We start from the raw sequence: 15628 nt of genomic DNA on the forward strand, positions 1-15628 counted from the left end.
ATTTTAGATACTTCCTCGGTATATTATCTTCCAAGCTTCACTCTGGGTTTCGTAACTTTTTTTTCCTCACCATTTCTTCATGAGAGTGAACGCAGAGGTGTCTGCAATGGGAAAGCTTCCTCATAAAATTTGTCAGACATGCTGCAGGTCCGCCTCTTTTGCAATTAGTCTGACCTGTCATCATACTTTCTTCTGTGGTTGAGCTATTGTTCTCTCTGTTGATTGAGTTAATTGAATCAAATATTGGAAATTTCACAGAACTTCTTTCCTTTTGACTGTTATCTGCCCAAAGAAAGAGCCACCGAAGCAGTGGTGACTGATACGTTCGTTAGACCTGAATGGCAAACTGTTCATTTTGTTAATTACCAGGCAAAAATGGAGGCTCAAAAGGTCAGGTCAGGCAGAGCAAAGCTTTTCTCCTCCATCCTTAGACTGTTCTTACAGTGAACATTGAAGATCGGCGTTCTGCTCCAAGTGTGTCTATTGAAGCTTCATCGCTGGGGGAAGTAGGGGGAGGCTCAGTCATCCCTGAAGTTGTCTTGAGATGACAGTGCTCAAGGACTCCCTTTGGAGAAGCAGTGCTTTGCGAGGAAGCGCTCTGCTTTGGCAGTAGCTGTGCTGTCGTGTTAGTGAAGTTGCTGAGAGCATAATGATGATGCTATCGGATCCAGCAGCCATTTATAAGGTGTCTTTCCAGTATTGCATTCCACTTGGTAGTGGACTGAGTTTCATGACTTGGGCAGACATACCTCCCATCTGTTATTTTTGCTAAAGGAGGAGAAAACGTGGCTGAAGGAAGTTCTTCTTTCATTCCCCCAATGACACTTTCCTTGCTTTTGATTATTTTGCTTTCAAAATTCTTCTTGACAGAGAAGTTTCAAGAGGTTTCTGCAGAAGGCACATCTGCTCCCACAGAGCCCCTCAGATCCTTCCCTCCGCTGGTTATATTTGCTAAATATTGAAATGAATGGTGTGCTGTCTTCTCCCAACTGCAGTGGAAGGGTTTACTTGATTTGAATCCCCCTTTGTCCCTGGTTTCACTACTTACAAATAGTGGAGAAAGGAAAGTGAAATACATTAATATGCTTGGCAAAAGCGAGCGTATGCCACGCAAAGCTTCAGCCCTGGTGATAAATACTCTTAACTTCCTAGAGATAGAGGTAACAAGATAACTGATCTGTGCTTAAATAATTCAGGCCTAGCATTTATTTTTTCCAGACCTTTTGTGTTTACAGCCAAACAGTATCCGTTACTTTGACGTGGACTGGAATTTCACCCAGGGTATTAAAATGTGTGGTGGTATCCCATCCTCGTCCCTAGTCAAACAGAAGAGCAGGTGTCCTTCACGTTCCACGGTGTCAATTAAAAACAGGCCAATAATACTAGCAGATGAACGCAGAATAAAATATGGGTAGAAGTCCATGCAGAGCTGCAGAAGGCAGCTAAACCCTGAACAGAAATTACCAAGAGCAGAGTTCAGTTCTTGATTCCCTGCAGGAATTGTGCAGTTCCTCTGACCTGGCATTCAATCATTGCCTCTCAGTTTCCGCCACTTAAACCAGGGTTAGATAATACCCTACCTCCTGGAATCTTTTTGCCTCACTGGAGCACCTAAAAAACAAGCTTGCGACCTACTCTCAGATCTTAAGAGACTGGGGAGACTTGCCCGTTGCACTGAGGAGCTCTTCCAGTTTAAGCACTTGCATGCATGACTTTCTGTCTGCAGGATGCTTGTATGTACTTCCAGAGCTGTAGATCAGAAGTCAGGGTAAAACTGCAACCAAACCGCAACAAATTTTCCATGAAGCCGACCTTTAGAGAAAACTTTAGATTCTGCATCGGTGTATGCAGTCCTTTGGATAGTAACTTGTTTAAAAGGTGATGAGCAGAGCTTTACTTTAAAATTGACTACATAAACTAAACTTTTTTTATGGTGAGGGCTGTTTTAAGACGGATGGATTTATCTTTTTTAAAAATAATAATAAAGCATCAATCTAGCACCTATTGTATGTATTTTTTACTATAACTTGGTTATTGTGTATGCTTGCTATCTCACAATTAAGATACTAATCTTCTTTTATGTAAAGCGAGTAGAGATTCCTTCACAGTGTGCGAGCATGTACAATATATTACCAGCTTCTTGTACAGCTCTGGGGATTGAGTTGATCTTGTCCTCAAACATTCAAGAGACGCAGAACATGGTTTTCTTCTGTGTCGTATCTTAATTTGGTTGCAGTCTTAATTTGGTTGCAGTCTTTTATATGCATTTGGGCACTTATCCATGTCTTTTGTAACAAAATCCCCTACAGTTTGAAAGCTTTGTGGCAGTTATTTCTGAAAATAATGCTGTGTCCGTATGCCAAGATGAACAGCCCCATTGTGGAGATTGTCTGCTTGGAAATCTAGGTTTTGTTTTCACTTTTTCTTTCTGCATTATTGTTTACATGATGTTCTTGTCCCTTTTTTGCCTCTGTTTTGCTCAGGTGGCTTCGGTGCTGCTCCAGTGTTTGGCAGCCCTCCCACTTTTGGGGGATCCCCTGGGTTCGGAGGGGTGCCAGCATTCGGTTCAGCCCCAACCTTTTCAAGCCCTCTGGGCTCAACGGGAGGCAAAGTGTTCGGCGAGGGTACAGCAGCAGCCAGCGCTGGAGGATTTGGGTAAGCCATCCAGGGTTCAGGGTTTGGGAAATGTGTTCTCGCATGACAAAAAGTATTATGCTTGGTTACCTCTGCATTAACATAAAGAATATATTCTGTAGCCGATTGCTAAGTTCTTAAGTGTCCTTGGCTTATTTGGTTGGGTTTTTAATTATTTTTTTTTTTAAAGAGGCATAAAACTAAGACTTCATCCCTAAAGGAAATAATGTATATGCTGAAACTACTGTGTTGAATCTTTAGCTTTAGAGGTTGGGGGGAGGGGGGAGCAGCATGTGAGTCATCTTGCAAGTGTCTAAAGAAATGCAGGAGTATCTTCTGTGTGCACGCTTAATGAGTTGAAATCTAGGCTTACAAGCTGTACCTAGCAAAGAAAATAATAAATATCATTATCTGTGACTCTGTCTAGCTGCCTTATCCATTTGTGAGGTTTGGGCTAGAGATCCTAATGAGAATTCAGTCTGTTCTCTCACCTTTGAAGGGTGGGACGAAACCCTTGTAACAGCCTGTGCTCCTGGGAGCAACTTGTGTTTATCCCACGCTGATGGTTTTTATCAGTTTCCTTACTCCTTAAGCCTGTGCTTGGCACCCAAGCAGACAGGCACGTTAGTCCTTGTTTTGTTCAGCAAATACACCATTTCAAACCTTGCAAAGCAGCTTCTGCAATAGGCAGCAAATGCACTTCTTCAGCATTTTACTGCCAGCAAGCAACTCTCCTTCACGCCCTACAATTATGTATAATATACAAATATGTAGACGGAATAGACCCAGTTAAAAAAAGAAAAACTTGCAGTGAAAAGGGGAAACTGGATGTCTTTCCAATCTTAGCGCTTACATATTTCACAAGTGTTTGTCTTCAGTTTCAGGAGGAACTGCCCTTACGTAAGGCACATGAGAACGTCTAGAAGTGTAACTGGTTGACTCTCCCTGAGGTTAGGCAGATCCCCATCTGCCAGGGCACCCCTGAGCTGTGGGAGGCTTCAGTTAGGTGGTTCTGCTTTGTTCTGAACTCTGGTGCAGCAAATCAGAGAGTCCCTTTGGAAGGGGTAAAAATAGAGGCAGCTTAATTAAATCCCTGCAAAGAAGGATGCGCTTGTAGGGATGACTTAGCTTCAACTCAACTGGTATTTTGATCAGTTCCAACTTTCAGCCATTGTGCTGCAGGATTTTGTACTGGAACTGGATGCGCTTAGTAACAATGTTGGAAGCTTAAAGATAAAATGGGATTCAGAACAAGCAGCGTGGTTGATGCAGACACGGTTCTTGGATAATCAGTCTGCAGGCTCAAGAAAGATAATTCAGTGGCTTAACTTGTGTGAAGTTTTGAGAATTTCTTCTCTATTAGAAAGGTGCAGACTCAGTCTGATATTTTGAGAGTTGCCTGAGGAATTTGATTTTGATTTTAAAAACTTTAAAAGTGTGCACAAAATTCCCAGGCAGCTTTACAAAAATCCAAATCTCACCACAAAATTTTCAGCAGTAGTTTAATTTTGCAGTATAATGTAGCATCTGTGTAGGACTTCCTTTCTACCTTTCTCTTGAAACAAAACTTTTTAAAAAACCCAAATCCAGAGAAGTTACTGCCGGTGTGTTGTGTGATGTTAGCTCAGAGTTCCTGAGCACACCCTGCTAACTTAAATACATGTGATCCATTGCTGCTTCAGTTCTGAAAAATCTGCACCACTTGATAAATGGCTTGGGTATCAAAAATAGAAACCACTACACTTCCTTCAAAATCTGCCGTTCCGACTGTGAGCAAATAATGTTTTGCTTTCATAAAGTAACCTCAAGTGCCTCTCAATTCTGTTTTGCATAGGAGCTTTACAAAGGACCTGAATATCTGGGCAAGATAGGTGTGATTAAATGGTTACCAGGCAATGACTGCATCTCATGTCTTTTATACATTTTAAAAAAACAACTGTCCATAGCTTGAGCTGTTTCTTTACTTGTGCTCAGCTTAGCCTTTTTCAACAGGCATGTTCTTCTAGTTGCAACCTAAAGAAGCAGTTTGAACCACAAGTTTCCATGTCACTGCTTCCGCCTCCACTTCCTTTCACCGGGTAGACACATAATTTGTGCGTTTAGTGGCATAGTCCTGAGAAGATGGAGCACTGTAAAAAGCTCTTGTTCTAAAAACACATCACCCAGTCTTCCTTCTTTTTAAAAAGAACTACAAAACCTATTCTGCCCTTCCTGAGAAAACCACATTTGTGCTCCTGAGCTGAAGGTGCCTGCAGGGTATGTGGGTCGAGAGCCAAGCCAGAGGCACAGGGGATGGTTAGCAGGGCTCAAGATACAGTCACTGAACTGCCTGTTGTATCTAACGCTGTACATGGAGGTAGTGTGTGCAGTTGACAGAGTCTGGGATAGGAAAGGTTATGTCTTTTACCAGGTGAATTGCTTGTCACACTGCTACAAGGGTTGTCTTTTATCTGGAGAGATATGTTTTGATGTGGGTTGGTTGGTTGGTGTGTTTTTGGGTTTTTTTCTTTTTTTAAATCTACTAGATATGGATGAATGGAGAGGTTGGTTAACATGCTGTCAGTTCATATTTTAAGTCAGAAATGACAGAAGCTTGTGTGAGGCACAGCCTTGTAAAGCTGGCGTGCTATTTGACTTGACCGACCACTCGGAGGAGGGCTGGTGCTGGGTTAGTACTAGTAGCATTGTGCACTTGCTTTAGTAGAGCTTGTAATTTGAAAATTTTGTGTCTGCATTTTGCCCAGCTTAAGGTAAAGGAACACTTGAAGCTTGTTTTCTGAGTACACTTCTTACATTTAGAATTGGGAGAAGTGTATGGGAGTGTGGGGGGCAGGGAACCATAATGCATATCATGGTCTCATTAGTGTGTCATGCTGATTGCTCTACAATGCCTGGTTGGACTGAGTAGGTGGAGAAGGGAGACCAATTTCCATATATTAAAGTATTTCTTATTTCAGTCCCCAAAAGCAATTAGGGAAGTAATCCAAAGGTAGTAGTGACAAGTGCCAGCTAGGTGCAGATCTTCAAGAAAGCGCCGGAACTATGTGGTGTTCAAAATGGGCTGGGGAGAGAAAGGAACTGAGAAATCTGCGGGTGATTTACATGTGCAAGGTACCACCTGAAAGTTGGGAGCCTGGGTTCTGTGTCTGGGCTCTGTTTTGTGCTCTGGCCATGAGGAGCTCACACCGATTCTGTTTGCTGCCCCATTTGTGACACAAAATTGTGCAGTACTTTTGAGCCTAAAAGGTGAAAACTACACATGGGGTGAATTAACATATTCCATTTGATGGCTGCAGCTGGTGTTTCCAAGCACTTGAAAACATATCCTGTGTAATCATGAAAGTATTGGCCTTTCTGCCTGGTGTACATTAAGAATGGGAGCTGAACAGACGTTTGGATGTACAGTGGTCTTTCCCAAACCAGAAAAACAGTTTCCAGAATGAACAATTACAGTCATATCCAGGTGGTCTCACTCTTTTGATGTAACCGTGTTTGAGTGCACTGTTATCATTGCAGGTATGGGAACAAAATTCTAGTGTAAGTGAGAAGATGCTTGCAAACACAAATTTTCTCTTAAATTTTCTCCCTCAAACTGCAGGTTTGGTGGTACCAGTAACAATACGGCATCGTTTGGCACACTAGCAAATCAAAATACCCCAACGTTTGGATCGCTGTCACAACAGGGTACCGGTTTCGGCACACAAGGCAGTGGATTCTCAGCTTTTGGGACAGGTGGAGGAGGTAGGTAGGAGAAGCTAAAATGTAATGAACCTAACAGGCCTCATGTTTTCAGTTTTCCCTGGAAACTGGGCATGACTCTTCAGCTCCCTGTCAAAAATGTGCCTGGTGCTGGTCCTGCAATAGGGGAGGCACAGTGTCCTGGAGAACTGAGCTGCAGGGTGGGGTGTAGTGTCTTCTCAGACTGTAGCTCATAATTTCATCACTGATTGCTGTGTGACATATCAATAAATCACGCTGCTTCTGCACACCTCATCAGATCATTGCTTTTCACCTCTTTTTATGGAGTTGTTCGTTCTTCTCAAAGGAAAATACTGAGAAATAATTAATAACTCTTCAGTACCATATCCATGGGTATCTGTATCGAAGTACTTGGTGTCAAAACAATATGCAGTGCAAAATTGAGCTGGAACACCAGTAGCCAGACTTTTATCTGATGTAAGTCAGTGAAGCCGCAGTGATTTACACAGGGCTGAGCACAGAGCCTTTGAGAGAGGATACATTCATTAGTGGTCTGCCTGTCACCATTGGCTTGCGTTAAGCACGACTCCATCTTCAGAAAGCAGCCCTCTGTTTTCATGGAGGTGAATAAACCAGGCACATTGTATGCAGTTGCTACTAATGAATGGACCTAGCTGATGAGCAGTGAAAGCAAAGCCCTCTTAGGAACCGAGGCAAGTCACTTTTCTTCTAGATGGAGATTTGACTTTCATTGTTTGCCTATCACTCTTTCCCTGGCCTAAGGCAGGAAAGAAATGTTTTTCAAGCTGTGTGTGGAAGGGGACATTTAGTACAAATCTTATGCATTCATTTACGTTTTAATAATTATTTTTCTCATCTTGCATTTCTTTCAGGGTTTGGGTTTGGATCATCTAACACGTAAGTACCATTTTGTGTCTAACCCTTAATTAAAAATACAAATAGAATCAGAATAAAGAGTTGAGTGGTTTACAAGAGCAAGCTTTGAAAGTAGTAGTGAGATACTAGTTCTGATTTCCTTTTCAGTGGCTGCTTAGAGCTCAAAGTACAGGCTCTGAATGTACCCTTGCCAGTGAGGTTAATCTTTCATACATGGGAGAATTTTCAGTTAAATTGTGCTCTTTTTCCACCTCTCAGGCACATGATGTGTGTGTGTGCTCAAGCTGTGCGTGTGAATCTAGTATCTGTTCCATTTATCAGGTTGAAACAAGGAATGTAATAAACTGGTACTTTGGCTGAATTGAGACGATTTACAGTTGAAGAATGGGACTGAGAGCTGAGGTTAACTGTTGTCCACTCTGCCACTGGTGCGCTAGATTACTTTTAGCAAGTTTCTTAAACTTTGTTTCCCTGTCAAGTAGAGAGAGCATGTCTCTCACCAGATGGTAGGCTCTAGAATAAGCATAATTATATCTAGTTAGTATGTGTTGTTGCACTCTCAGGTAAAATCTGCTGGAAATATGCATTCTCATAATAAACTTCTGATACTAGGGAGACTGGAAGTTTGTTTCGGAGATCTGCTGAATTAATACTGCCTGAGGGAGATGCTAACACTCATTGCTGTGTTGGTATTTTTTTCTTGCTTCACAGATCTTCCTCTGGATTTAGTGGATGGAGAAGCTAGGAGCATCCTGAACTTTCCTGTAGAACTGTGCTGTTGTAGCTCCTGCATTCATGAGTCACCTACGTGATCAATATCCAAACAGCTTTTCTTTTAAATACAAGTTCTTTTTTTTTTTTAAGAAAAAACTTTGCTTATTTTCATGCAACACTTGTTCTATATTAAACTATTTTATCTGCCTTTGTTACTTGTGTTGGAAGGGTTTATCTCCCTGAATCTAGAAGAAATAGATGCGTACTGTGGTTACCAGCCCTGTACTGGACCTAGCTTTCTGTTATTCATCCCTTGCCTAGACAAGTGAGCAGCTCAGGTTGGTTCCTGATATAAACCAGCACATTTTTCATTGAAGAGAATGACTGATTATCCTAGGCTCTTAAGAAGGCGCTGAAGTTTGCCCTGCTAATTTTAAGTATAGGACGGGGCACATGCTTATCTCACTGAAGTGCTAAAACTGAGTCATGTGTGAGCCAGAGGCTTAGTGGAGAAATAGGAAATTATCTGAGTAGAAACTGGCAGCATGCAGAACACGTTCCCATGGCAGTAACATTCAGCAAAGAGGTGGGAAGTAAAAGCTCTTCTATTTTTAACTTTCTGTAAATTTTATAGAACTCAGAAAATGGAACTCAGGTTATGGGGAAGACTTCTGGCCCTCGAATTCGAAGTGTGACCTCCATCCAGAGGCATTAGTGATTTTGCAGCTTATGGCTTTGGCTGTTGGATTCTACTGTCAGCTACTTTTTGTTTTTGTTTTTCTAACATGTACGAGGTTGTACTTTTTCCCTGTAGCTTTTAGCTTTAGTCAATATCGCTTGTGAAATTCTCATATGTTTATACTTGAACATACTGAGCAAATGTTTTAAAGAATGCCCTGAAGGCATTCTGGACAAACACTTTTTCTATCTGATGCATCTGACCTCCATGAAACCTCTAAATGATGTAATGGGTTTTTGTTGCTCTGTGAAAAATGCAGTTGAAATAACAGTGTATGTCTTGGTTGAATACATGCAGTTTGGTTTGGTTTATCTTGTTGGTCCTATTAGGACGTTTTGGGGTACTTCTGTTTTTTCTGTTTTCAGCAGAAACATTCTAATGTTTCTTTTTTTTTTTTTTTAATACCCCACACTATGATGACAAGTGTTGTTTTTCTGGTTTGGTGGGCATCTGGTTGCTTTTTGGAATTGTAAATAGTTGATAACTGCTTGTTTTCACATCCAGCCTTATAAACTAAATACTTACATCTTTCAACGGTTCCTGAAGAAATTGCTTTTTTCAAGTCAACTTAAAGAGTTAGTGTTCGTCCTAACTCCTGTCCTAGTTGTGGGAAGTGTCCTTCCTGTCTCTGCGCCTGGGAATGACATTAGGTAGGTTCCCTTTAAAAAAAGGAAGACCACTGAAATATGGGAAGTGTGGCATACAAGGAGGGCTTGGGCTTATTTTTAGCTATAGAGAGGCTTTGCAAGGCTGTAGGCTCCGAAGCGTTTACATATGCCCTGGATTTCTGAACCCTGGCACGCTGCATCTCCTATTAGAGACGGCACTGTTGTCGGGGGGTTGTTTATAACCTCTCTTGCCCTCTAATGGAAGACAGCAAGTGCTAGCGATCTGGGACCACAGCAGTAGAACAGAGGAGAACATTTTCTGAAATTTGCTGATTTGGAGTTGGAAGAAAAAGCTGAAGGTGGGTGGAAGTGTGCCCTCCCAGTATGTTCTCCTTGACTATACAACATTTCTTAAGGCCTGGAGGTGATACTGCTGTGCTGCCTTCCTTCCTCTTTATAAATAGCAACTGGCCCAAACTGTTGACCTTAAATTCTTTGCATTAATCTCCCCTTGCTGTGGCATGCGACACCTCCTAGCAAGGCCGTATCAGCTGTGCTCCCCCAGATAGCTAATAAACCTCTTGCTATGGAGAAGATTGGCTTGGTAAGAATGTGATGTTGGCATGCTGAGCCATTTAAAGTCTCTTTTTTGGAATGATGGGAGCAGTTGGGGGTTGTCCCTGCTGTGCTGCTTGGTGCCTGTTTAACTCCCTTTACGCTCTGCAAGTGAAGGGCCATCAGAATTGCTCCAGGTCCTGACCAAACGCGCATTTTCATGTGTGAAATCATGGCTGAAACCACCCAACCCCCTGAACTATCTGCCCTTGAGAAACGGGTGCTGCTCCTGGTTTCCATAGTAGCTGCTGGAGGAGCTGAGCAGTGTGGAGAGGCTGATCGTGACCACAAGCCTACAGGAATATGCACAAAACATAGCAAAGTCGACTTTGAAAAATCTGCATTTTCATTAGATGACTCAAGGATTTGGCAAGTGCGTGTGGCACTCGGTTGGTGGTTGCCAGAAGCTGTTACAGTCTGTCATCTGTGTTAAGTGGCCTGTGATCTCATGGCCTCTGTCCAGTTTTTTGTGGACAGATGTCCACCAAAGAGTAAAGCTACTAACACAGAAAGCCCCCGTCTCGGCAGTAAAGCAGCCAAGGACTAACCGGGCTTGGAGCCCTCATTTCAGTAGTTGTCTTGTCCATGCTGGTTAATCCTCAGATAACTAATAGCAACCATTCCGCAACTGCTCTGAAGGAGCTTATTTTATCTGTGCTAATGTGGTGGTGCCTTTTTGCTCCTGCCATTTCAGTATGAGAAGAAATCTTCCAAGGCTTTTATCAAAGGTAGATTATTCATTATTTCTAATTGAAAAATGCCCTTATTTTTCACTACCCTGAGACTACAGCATGGCCTCGAGGCAGCGGAAAGCCAAGTGCTGGTGATGCTCTGCTACGGCGGAGCACCAATGATGGTGTTACAGGCTCAGTGGGCAGAGGGCAGCCTGAGGTGTGGCGAGGATCTCCCCAAACCCATGGAGAGACCAGACCAGGGATTTCTGCTTCCTCAAAGTCTAAAAGAGCAACAAAGAAAAGAGCCACCTTCTGGAAAAGGGGCAAAATGTAGCTTCGTCACAAGGAGGCACAAAAAGAACAATTATTTAATCTCCAGTTTTAAAGGATTTTACTTGTCTAACACTTGGTATTCCAGAAAATGCATGTCTTGAGGGGTACCGGTGGTCTTGGCCATACCCTGCTGTCCAGACCTGTCTCCTGGGAGGGAAGGACATCATTTCTTTGGCCCTTCGTGTCGCAGTGCCATGGTGCAGAGAGGCAACCAGAGGACAAATGCCAGTGGCATCCCTCTGCTGTCAAACTGAGGAGGATCGCAGGGCTGAAGTTCATCCTGTGCTGCCGGGTTATATCCCTGGGCTCGCCTTGTCCCTTACAGCCACCTCCCTGCCCCAGCGGTGCCAGCGGCAGTGCTGACGTGCTGTGACCAAAACCCTGGCGATGCTTGTGGGAGAAACAAGGCGCCTTCCTGACATGAGCGTCCTGCTCCAGGTGGGCTTTTCGGCCTCAACAGCGAGGTGTGTTCACGGGCTGGTGGTGAGACTTGGGGATGAGCGGGATCCCTGTGAGAGATGACGGAGGTTGGAAAAGTGCTGCTGAATGTTTCAGCCCCTTGCTGCAGCTGCTGGGAGCAGGGAGCGAGGCAGTGGAAAGGAGGGCAGGCGGTGGCACTGCCTCTCTTCCCCCGCCTTTGCCCAGGGACCCGGGGCACAGCCTCAGTGGGTCTCTGCCCCTCGCCAGCAGCGGAGCCGCCTCCCTCCACCCCGTCAGCCCATGTACGTTTCCCTGCTGCTGCAGGCCCCGAGGTTGAAGTGACATTTTATTTATTCCTTCTTAGTTTTCATGTGTCCTGCCCTTGCGCATTGCTTACAAGCAAGAATAATCCTGCATGAGGCTTTGGCGTGAGCGCATCTGGTAGTGCCGAGGGAGTTTTTGTTCCTGGATAAATGTCGCGCCAAGCCCCAGGGGCTGGGGAGAGGCGGCCGCAGCTTGGCAGGGCTGAGCCCGTGCTCGGCGGGCAGCGAGAGCAGCCCTGGCCCTTCTCCTTCTCACAGCAGTGAGGCCCAAGGGTCTTGTGGATATTGAGAAGAGACCGACGCTTCCTCTCTGAGGGATGAGCTTGGGCGTGTTGGCACATCTTTCGCTTCTGCACACCTACACGGGCCCCTGGGCTTTTCTCTTGCCCCCCCCCCCCCCCCCCCCCAGGCCCTGCAGTTCCCTTTGGCACCTTCCCTGTCTCACACCATCCCTGCTTCACTTTTCTGCAGTTTTGAGTAGGTCACAAAGCTGCTTCTCTGCCAACGTGTCCCTGGCTCCTGCTGCCAAGCCGGGGTCCATGCGTGCCTTTGTCCCACGTGGGCATGCTCTGCGCTGCCGGTGCCCCTCTCTGCACTCACGCCCTTCCCCGAGCACGAGGTCACGCGCTGCGGTGCCGTCCCTGGGAGCACGTAGCTGGGGTGATGCTCCGGCCTCAGGCTGCAGTCTTGCCCCGTCACAGCATCCCCTTCCAGCGTGGGAACGGACGGGCCGCCCCCTCGCACCCCCTCGGGGAGCAGGGTGCCCAGGCGCGCCCGGGGCCATGCCCCTCGCAGAACACCTGCAGTCCTGCTCCAAGGGCCCCGAGCGGCCGTGCTTCCCAGGGGCCACGCTTAACGGTGCCCGGGCAGCCTGTGTCAGCGGTGAGATTAGCTGTTATTCTCTTTTGAGGGGGAAATGGGGGACAATCCCAAAACTGTGAATCGTGGCAGGGTCGGAGCTGACTGCAGTGCTCCTGTCCTCTGGGGTTTTTGCCGGCACTCTGTACCCAACAGGTTTGTGGGGACTAATTTACAAAAGTGTTACTAAAGGCAGCCTTGGAGAGCTTGATGGAGATTGTCTGAGGAGCTCTGTTATAATTACATGCATCCAACACAGGACACATTATTTTAAACTTTTTTTAATAGATGCTTTGAGGCTCTTCAGTGCATTGCTAAAAATATTTCGCTTTAAAACTTGAAAACACGAAGGAATAAAATGAGTGTTTGCAGCTGCTGTATGTGAGCAGCCTAACAAGATGTGAGAGAAGAAATGGGAAACAAAACCTGATTTGCATCAGCAGAGGGAAGTCCCTGCAAGAAGTTTAGATAAGAGACCGTGGGGTATTTCTTCAAATGAAGGAGCTGTTGCCTCAGTCTGCTTCAAACCGTGGTTAGAAAATCATGAAGCCAAGCAATACAACCTCTAGAAAGGCAAAGTTTGGTTTGTAGCCTCAGCATTCACAAATGCAGTGCAACAAAGGGCTGGCGCTGGTGCTGCCCCACAATGGGGATCCGACACCGCTCAGGCTCTGTGGGCGCCGCAGTCCGTGTCCTTCCCACCCGCCTCCTGATCCTTGCCGGGGGTTTTGCAATGTCTCTCTGCAGACAATAAGCGACCGGGTGCTTTCAGCTTTTTCCAGGTGTCATCCAAAACAGCTGTGAGTTGGCTGGTGTCCCCTCTCCACCCCTCCCTCCCTCCCTCCAAATCTAGGACATCTAAATTTAACCTGCTATCAACAGATGAGGCTGGAGAGTTTCCACTGTGGAAAGGAATCCTGCTCAGAACCTGTCCTCTCCTCTGCCTGGGCTCCATCCATGCACATTCCTTCTCTCCAGCCATGACCTCCCATATGTTTCATTGCTCCCCTTCCCCTCCTGCACTTGGGTTTGTGTCGTGTCACTGCTACGCGCTGGTGGAGCATCCCAAAGTGCCTCCATGGGTGTTGGTGTTCCATGTGGGCACACGCTGGGGTGGGTGGCGGTACCACCTTCCCCCCCTGCCCAGCAGCAACCTGCAAAAGGCTCTTGACCTGCAAAGGGGCAGAGCAGGGTTGTAACGGGCTCTCGCTCGCTCCAGGCAGGACCTGTGGAGGTGCAGCGAAGGGGAGACACCGGTGTGGGGTGCCCCACAGGCAAGGGTCCAGCCCCTGTGCTCAGGGCACACACTGGGAAAGCGCCGAGCCTGGTATGGCTTCTCCAGCACGAGCGGGCAGGGGGGTCCCGGGGTGCTGCGTAGGAGCTGAAGCAGCCGCAGGGGCTCGCAGCGGAGCAGGGCTTTTCCTCTGCTACTTTTTGGAGAAGCCTCAAGGCAGCTTTGCAGGCTGGGTCAGAGCGCAGCAAAACTCCTGGAAGAACAAACCAAACCTAAAAAAAACCCCAACCCCCCTGTGTCTTCCTTGGGGCGCGGCTGGTGGGAGTCTTGGAGCTTGTGGTGGGATTGGGCATGGCAGGAGCAGGTGGAGCGTGGGGCTGGAAGGTGCCAGGGTTGGGCCCCGTGGATTAACGGGTTTGCCCAGGAGCTGCGCCGGCCCCTTGGCCAGGCACCCTCTTGCTCTCCCAAAATAATTTCAGCCATTTACTGGAAAGCAACAAAAACCTAAATATGAAATTATTTTTTTTTCGGGGGGGGGGATGAATAACAAAATGGATACAACGTGGCATTTGAAAACCAGTCGTAGACTCCAGCGTTTTTCAACCCCTTGTCTGCCCAGGTTTGAAGGGGCAGGGCTGTGCTCTGCTGCCTGGGGTCCCGGAGCCTGGCTGAGAGGCTGCTCCTCTCCAGATGGGGTATTTACAGCTAACATCTGACAAGGGTTTTGCTAAATAAGCAAAGAGTGTCAGGAAACCGAACTGTGCGGAAGTTCAGCTGCTGCTCAGCTCCATCCTGCCATCACAAGATGCACAGCAGCCGGGTAATGAAAAATGCAGGATGTCGGCTGGTATTTTTAACCAGAAACCTCTGTGCTCGATCTGATGCGGCGTAAGGGCTGAAACTGAGAGAAAAGGTGCTCATGGTAAACAGGGTGTTTATCGCGGCCTTGAAACTGCATGCGGAGGGGTGGTGTAGCCATTCGCTTAAAAACAGCCACCGCCCAAACGACTCCAGGCAGACCCTTTTGAAAATTTCACTTTATTTCTCTCTGTTATAAAAGCAGGGTTTTGTTTGTTACATCTCCGTAAGTGTCCAGACTCGGTACATCTTGGTTTGGTTTTCACAGTATCTCTGCAAGACCAAGGACGGTTCTTATTGCTGCGCCAGGAGCCAGGGCAGGGTGACGGCGGGGCCGAGGCTCGGGCAGCTCTTGCCGTACCCCGCTGCTGGACCCAGCCTTGCTCCCTGCCACACCGACTCGATGGGTCTACCCCTCCCCAATCCCACTCAGCATCGTACGGACCCTCCGAGGGGCTGCCCCTCTCCTGCCACGCTCATCTCACTTCTCACTGCCAAGGGTAGGAAAGGAGAACCAAGTGGTCCACGAGGCCACGCGGCATGTGGCTGTGCTCCGTGGGGGCTGGCAGCCCCGGCCCCACGGCTGGCTGCAGGGGAGAGGGTGCGGGTGAGGGTCTCGGCCAGGGCTCCCCCTGCTGCTTCCCACCCTGGACCACTACGGGATTGGGACAGGGATGGTCAGGCTATGCTCTCAGCTCCTGTGGTGGCTCGGGGCTATAGAGAGCTGAGCATCACCGATGGGAGAGGTGAAGCAGAGACGGCTCACGTACACCAGCACCCCACCTTGGTGCCCCGCCACCTCCCCAGCAAATCCTTCGTGCACTCCTGGTTCTGCAAAAAGCTGCCAAAGAAGGAGCTTTATTTACCTCTGCTTATTTACCACCTTCCTCTGTGCAGGATGCCCCAGGTCCCCAGACATTTAAGTCCCCCTTGGGACCCTGTCAATCCCCGTTCTAACCACCTGGCCATTAACCAGCCGTATCGATAGTGATGTCTATAGCACCTGTTACTCCCAGCCACCC

At 46.8% G+C, this 15628-nt stretch overlaps 1 protein-coding gene across 2 annotated transcripts in view; it reads left to right on the forward strand.

The window, feature by feature from the left end:
• The window catches only part of NUP214 (nucleoporin 214), a 45108-nt gene extending 36949 nt beyond the window's left edge, over window positions 1-8159 (forward strand). For both annotated transcript variants that reach the window (XM_056351742.1, XM_056351743.1), the window contains exons 33-36: window positions 2484-2655; window positions 6233-6375; window positions 7227-7251; window positions 7942-8159. In XM_056351742.1, the coding sequence (XP_056207717.1) occupies window positions 2484-2655; window positions 6233-6375; window positions 7227-7251; window positions 7942-7975 (374 nt within the window). In that variant the 3' untranslated portion in view covers window positions 7976-8159. The remainder of the gene's footprint in view (window positions 1-2483; window positions 2656-6232; window positions 6376-7226; window positions 7252-7941) is intronic.
• The last annotated feature ends 7469 nt before the right edge of the window (window positions 8160-15628 follow it).

This window comes from Falco biarmicus, chromosome 9, assembly GCF_023638135.1.
Source record: "Falco biarmicus isolate bFalBia1 chromosome 9, bFalBia1.pri, whole genome shotgun sequence".
Taxonomy (NCBI): Eukaryota; Metazoa; Chordata; class Aves; order Falconiformes; family Falconidae; genus Falco; species Falco biarmicus.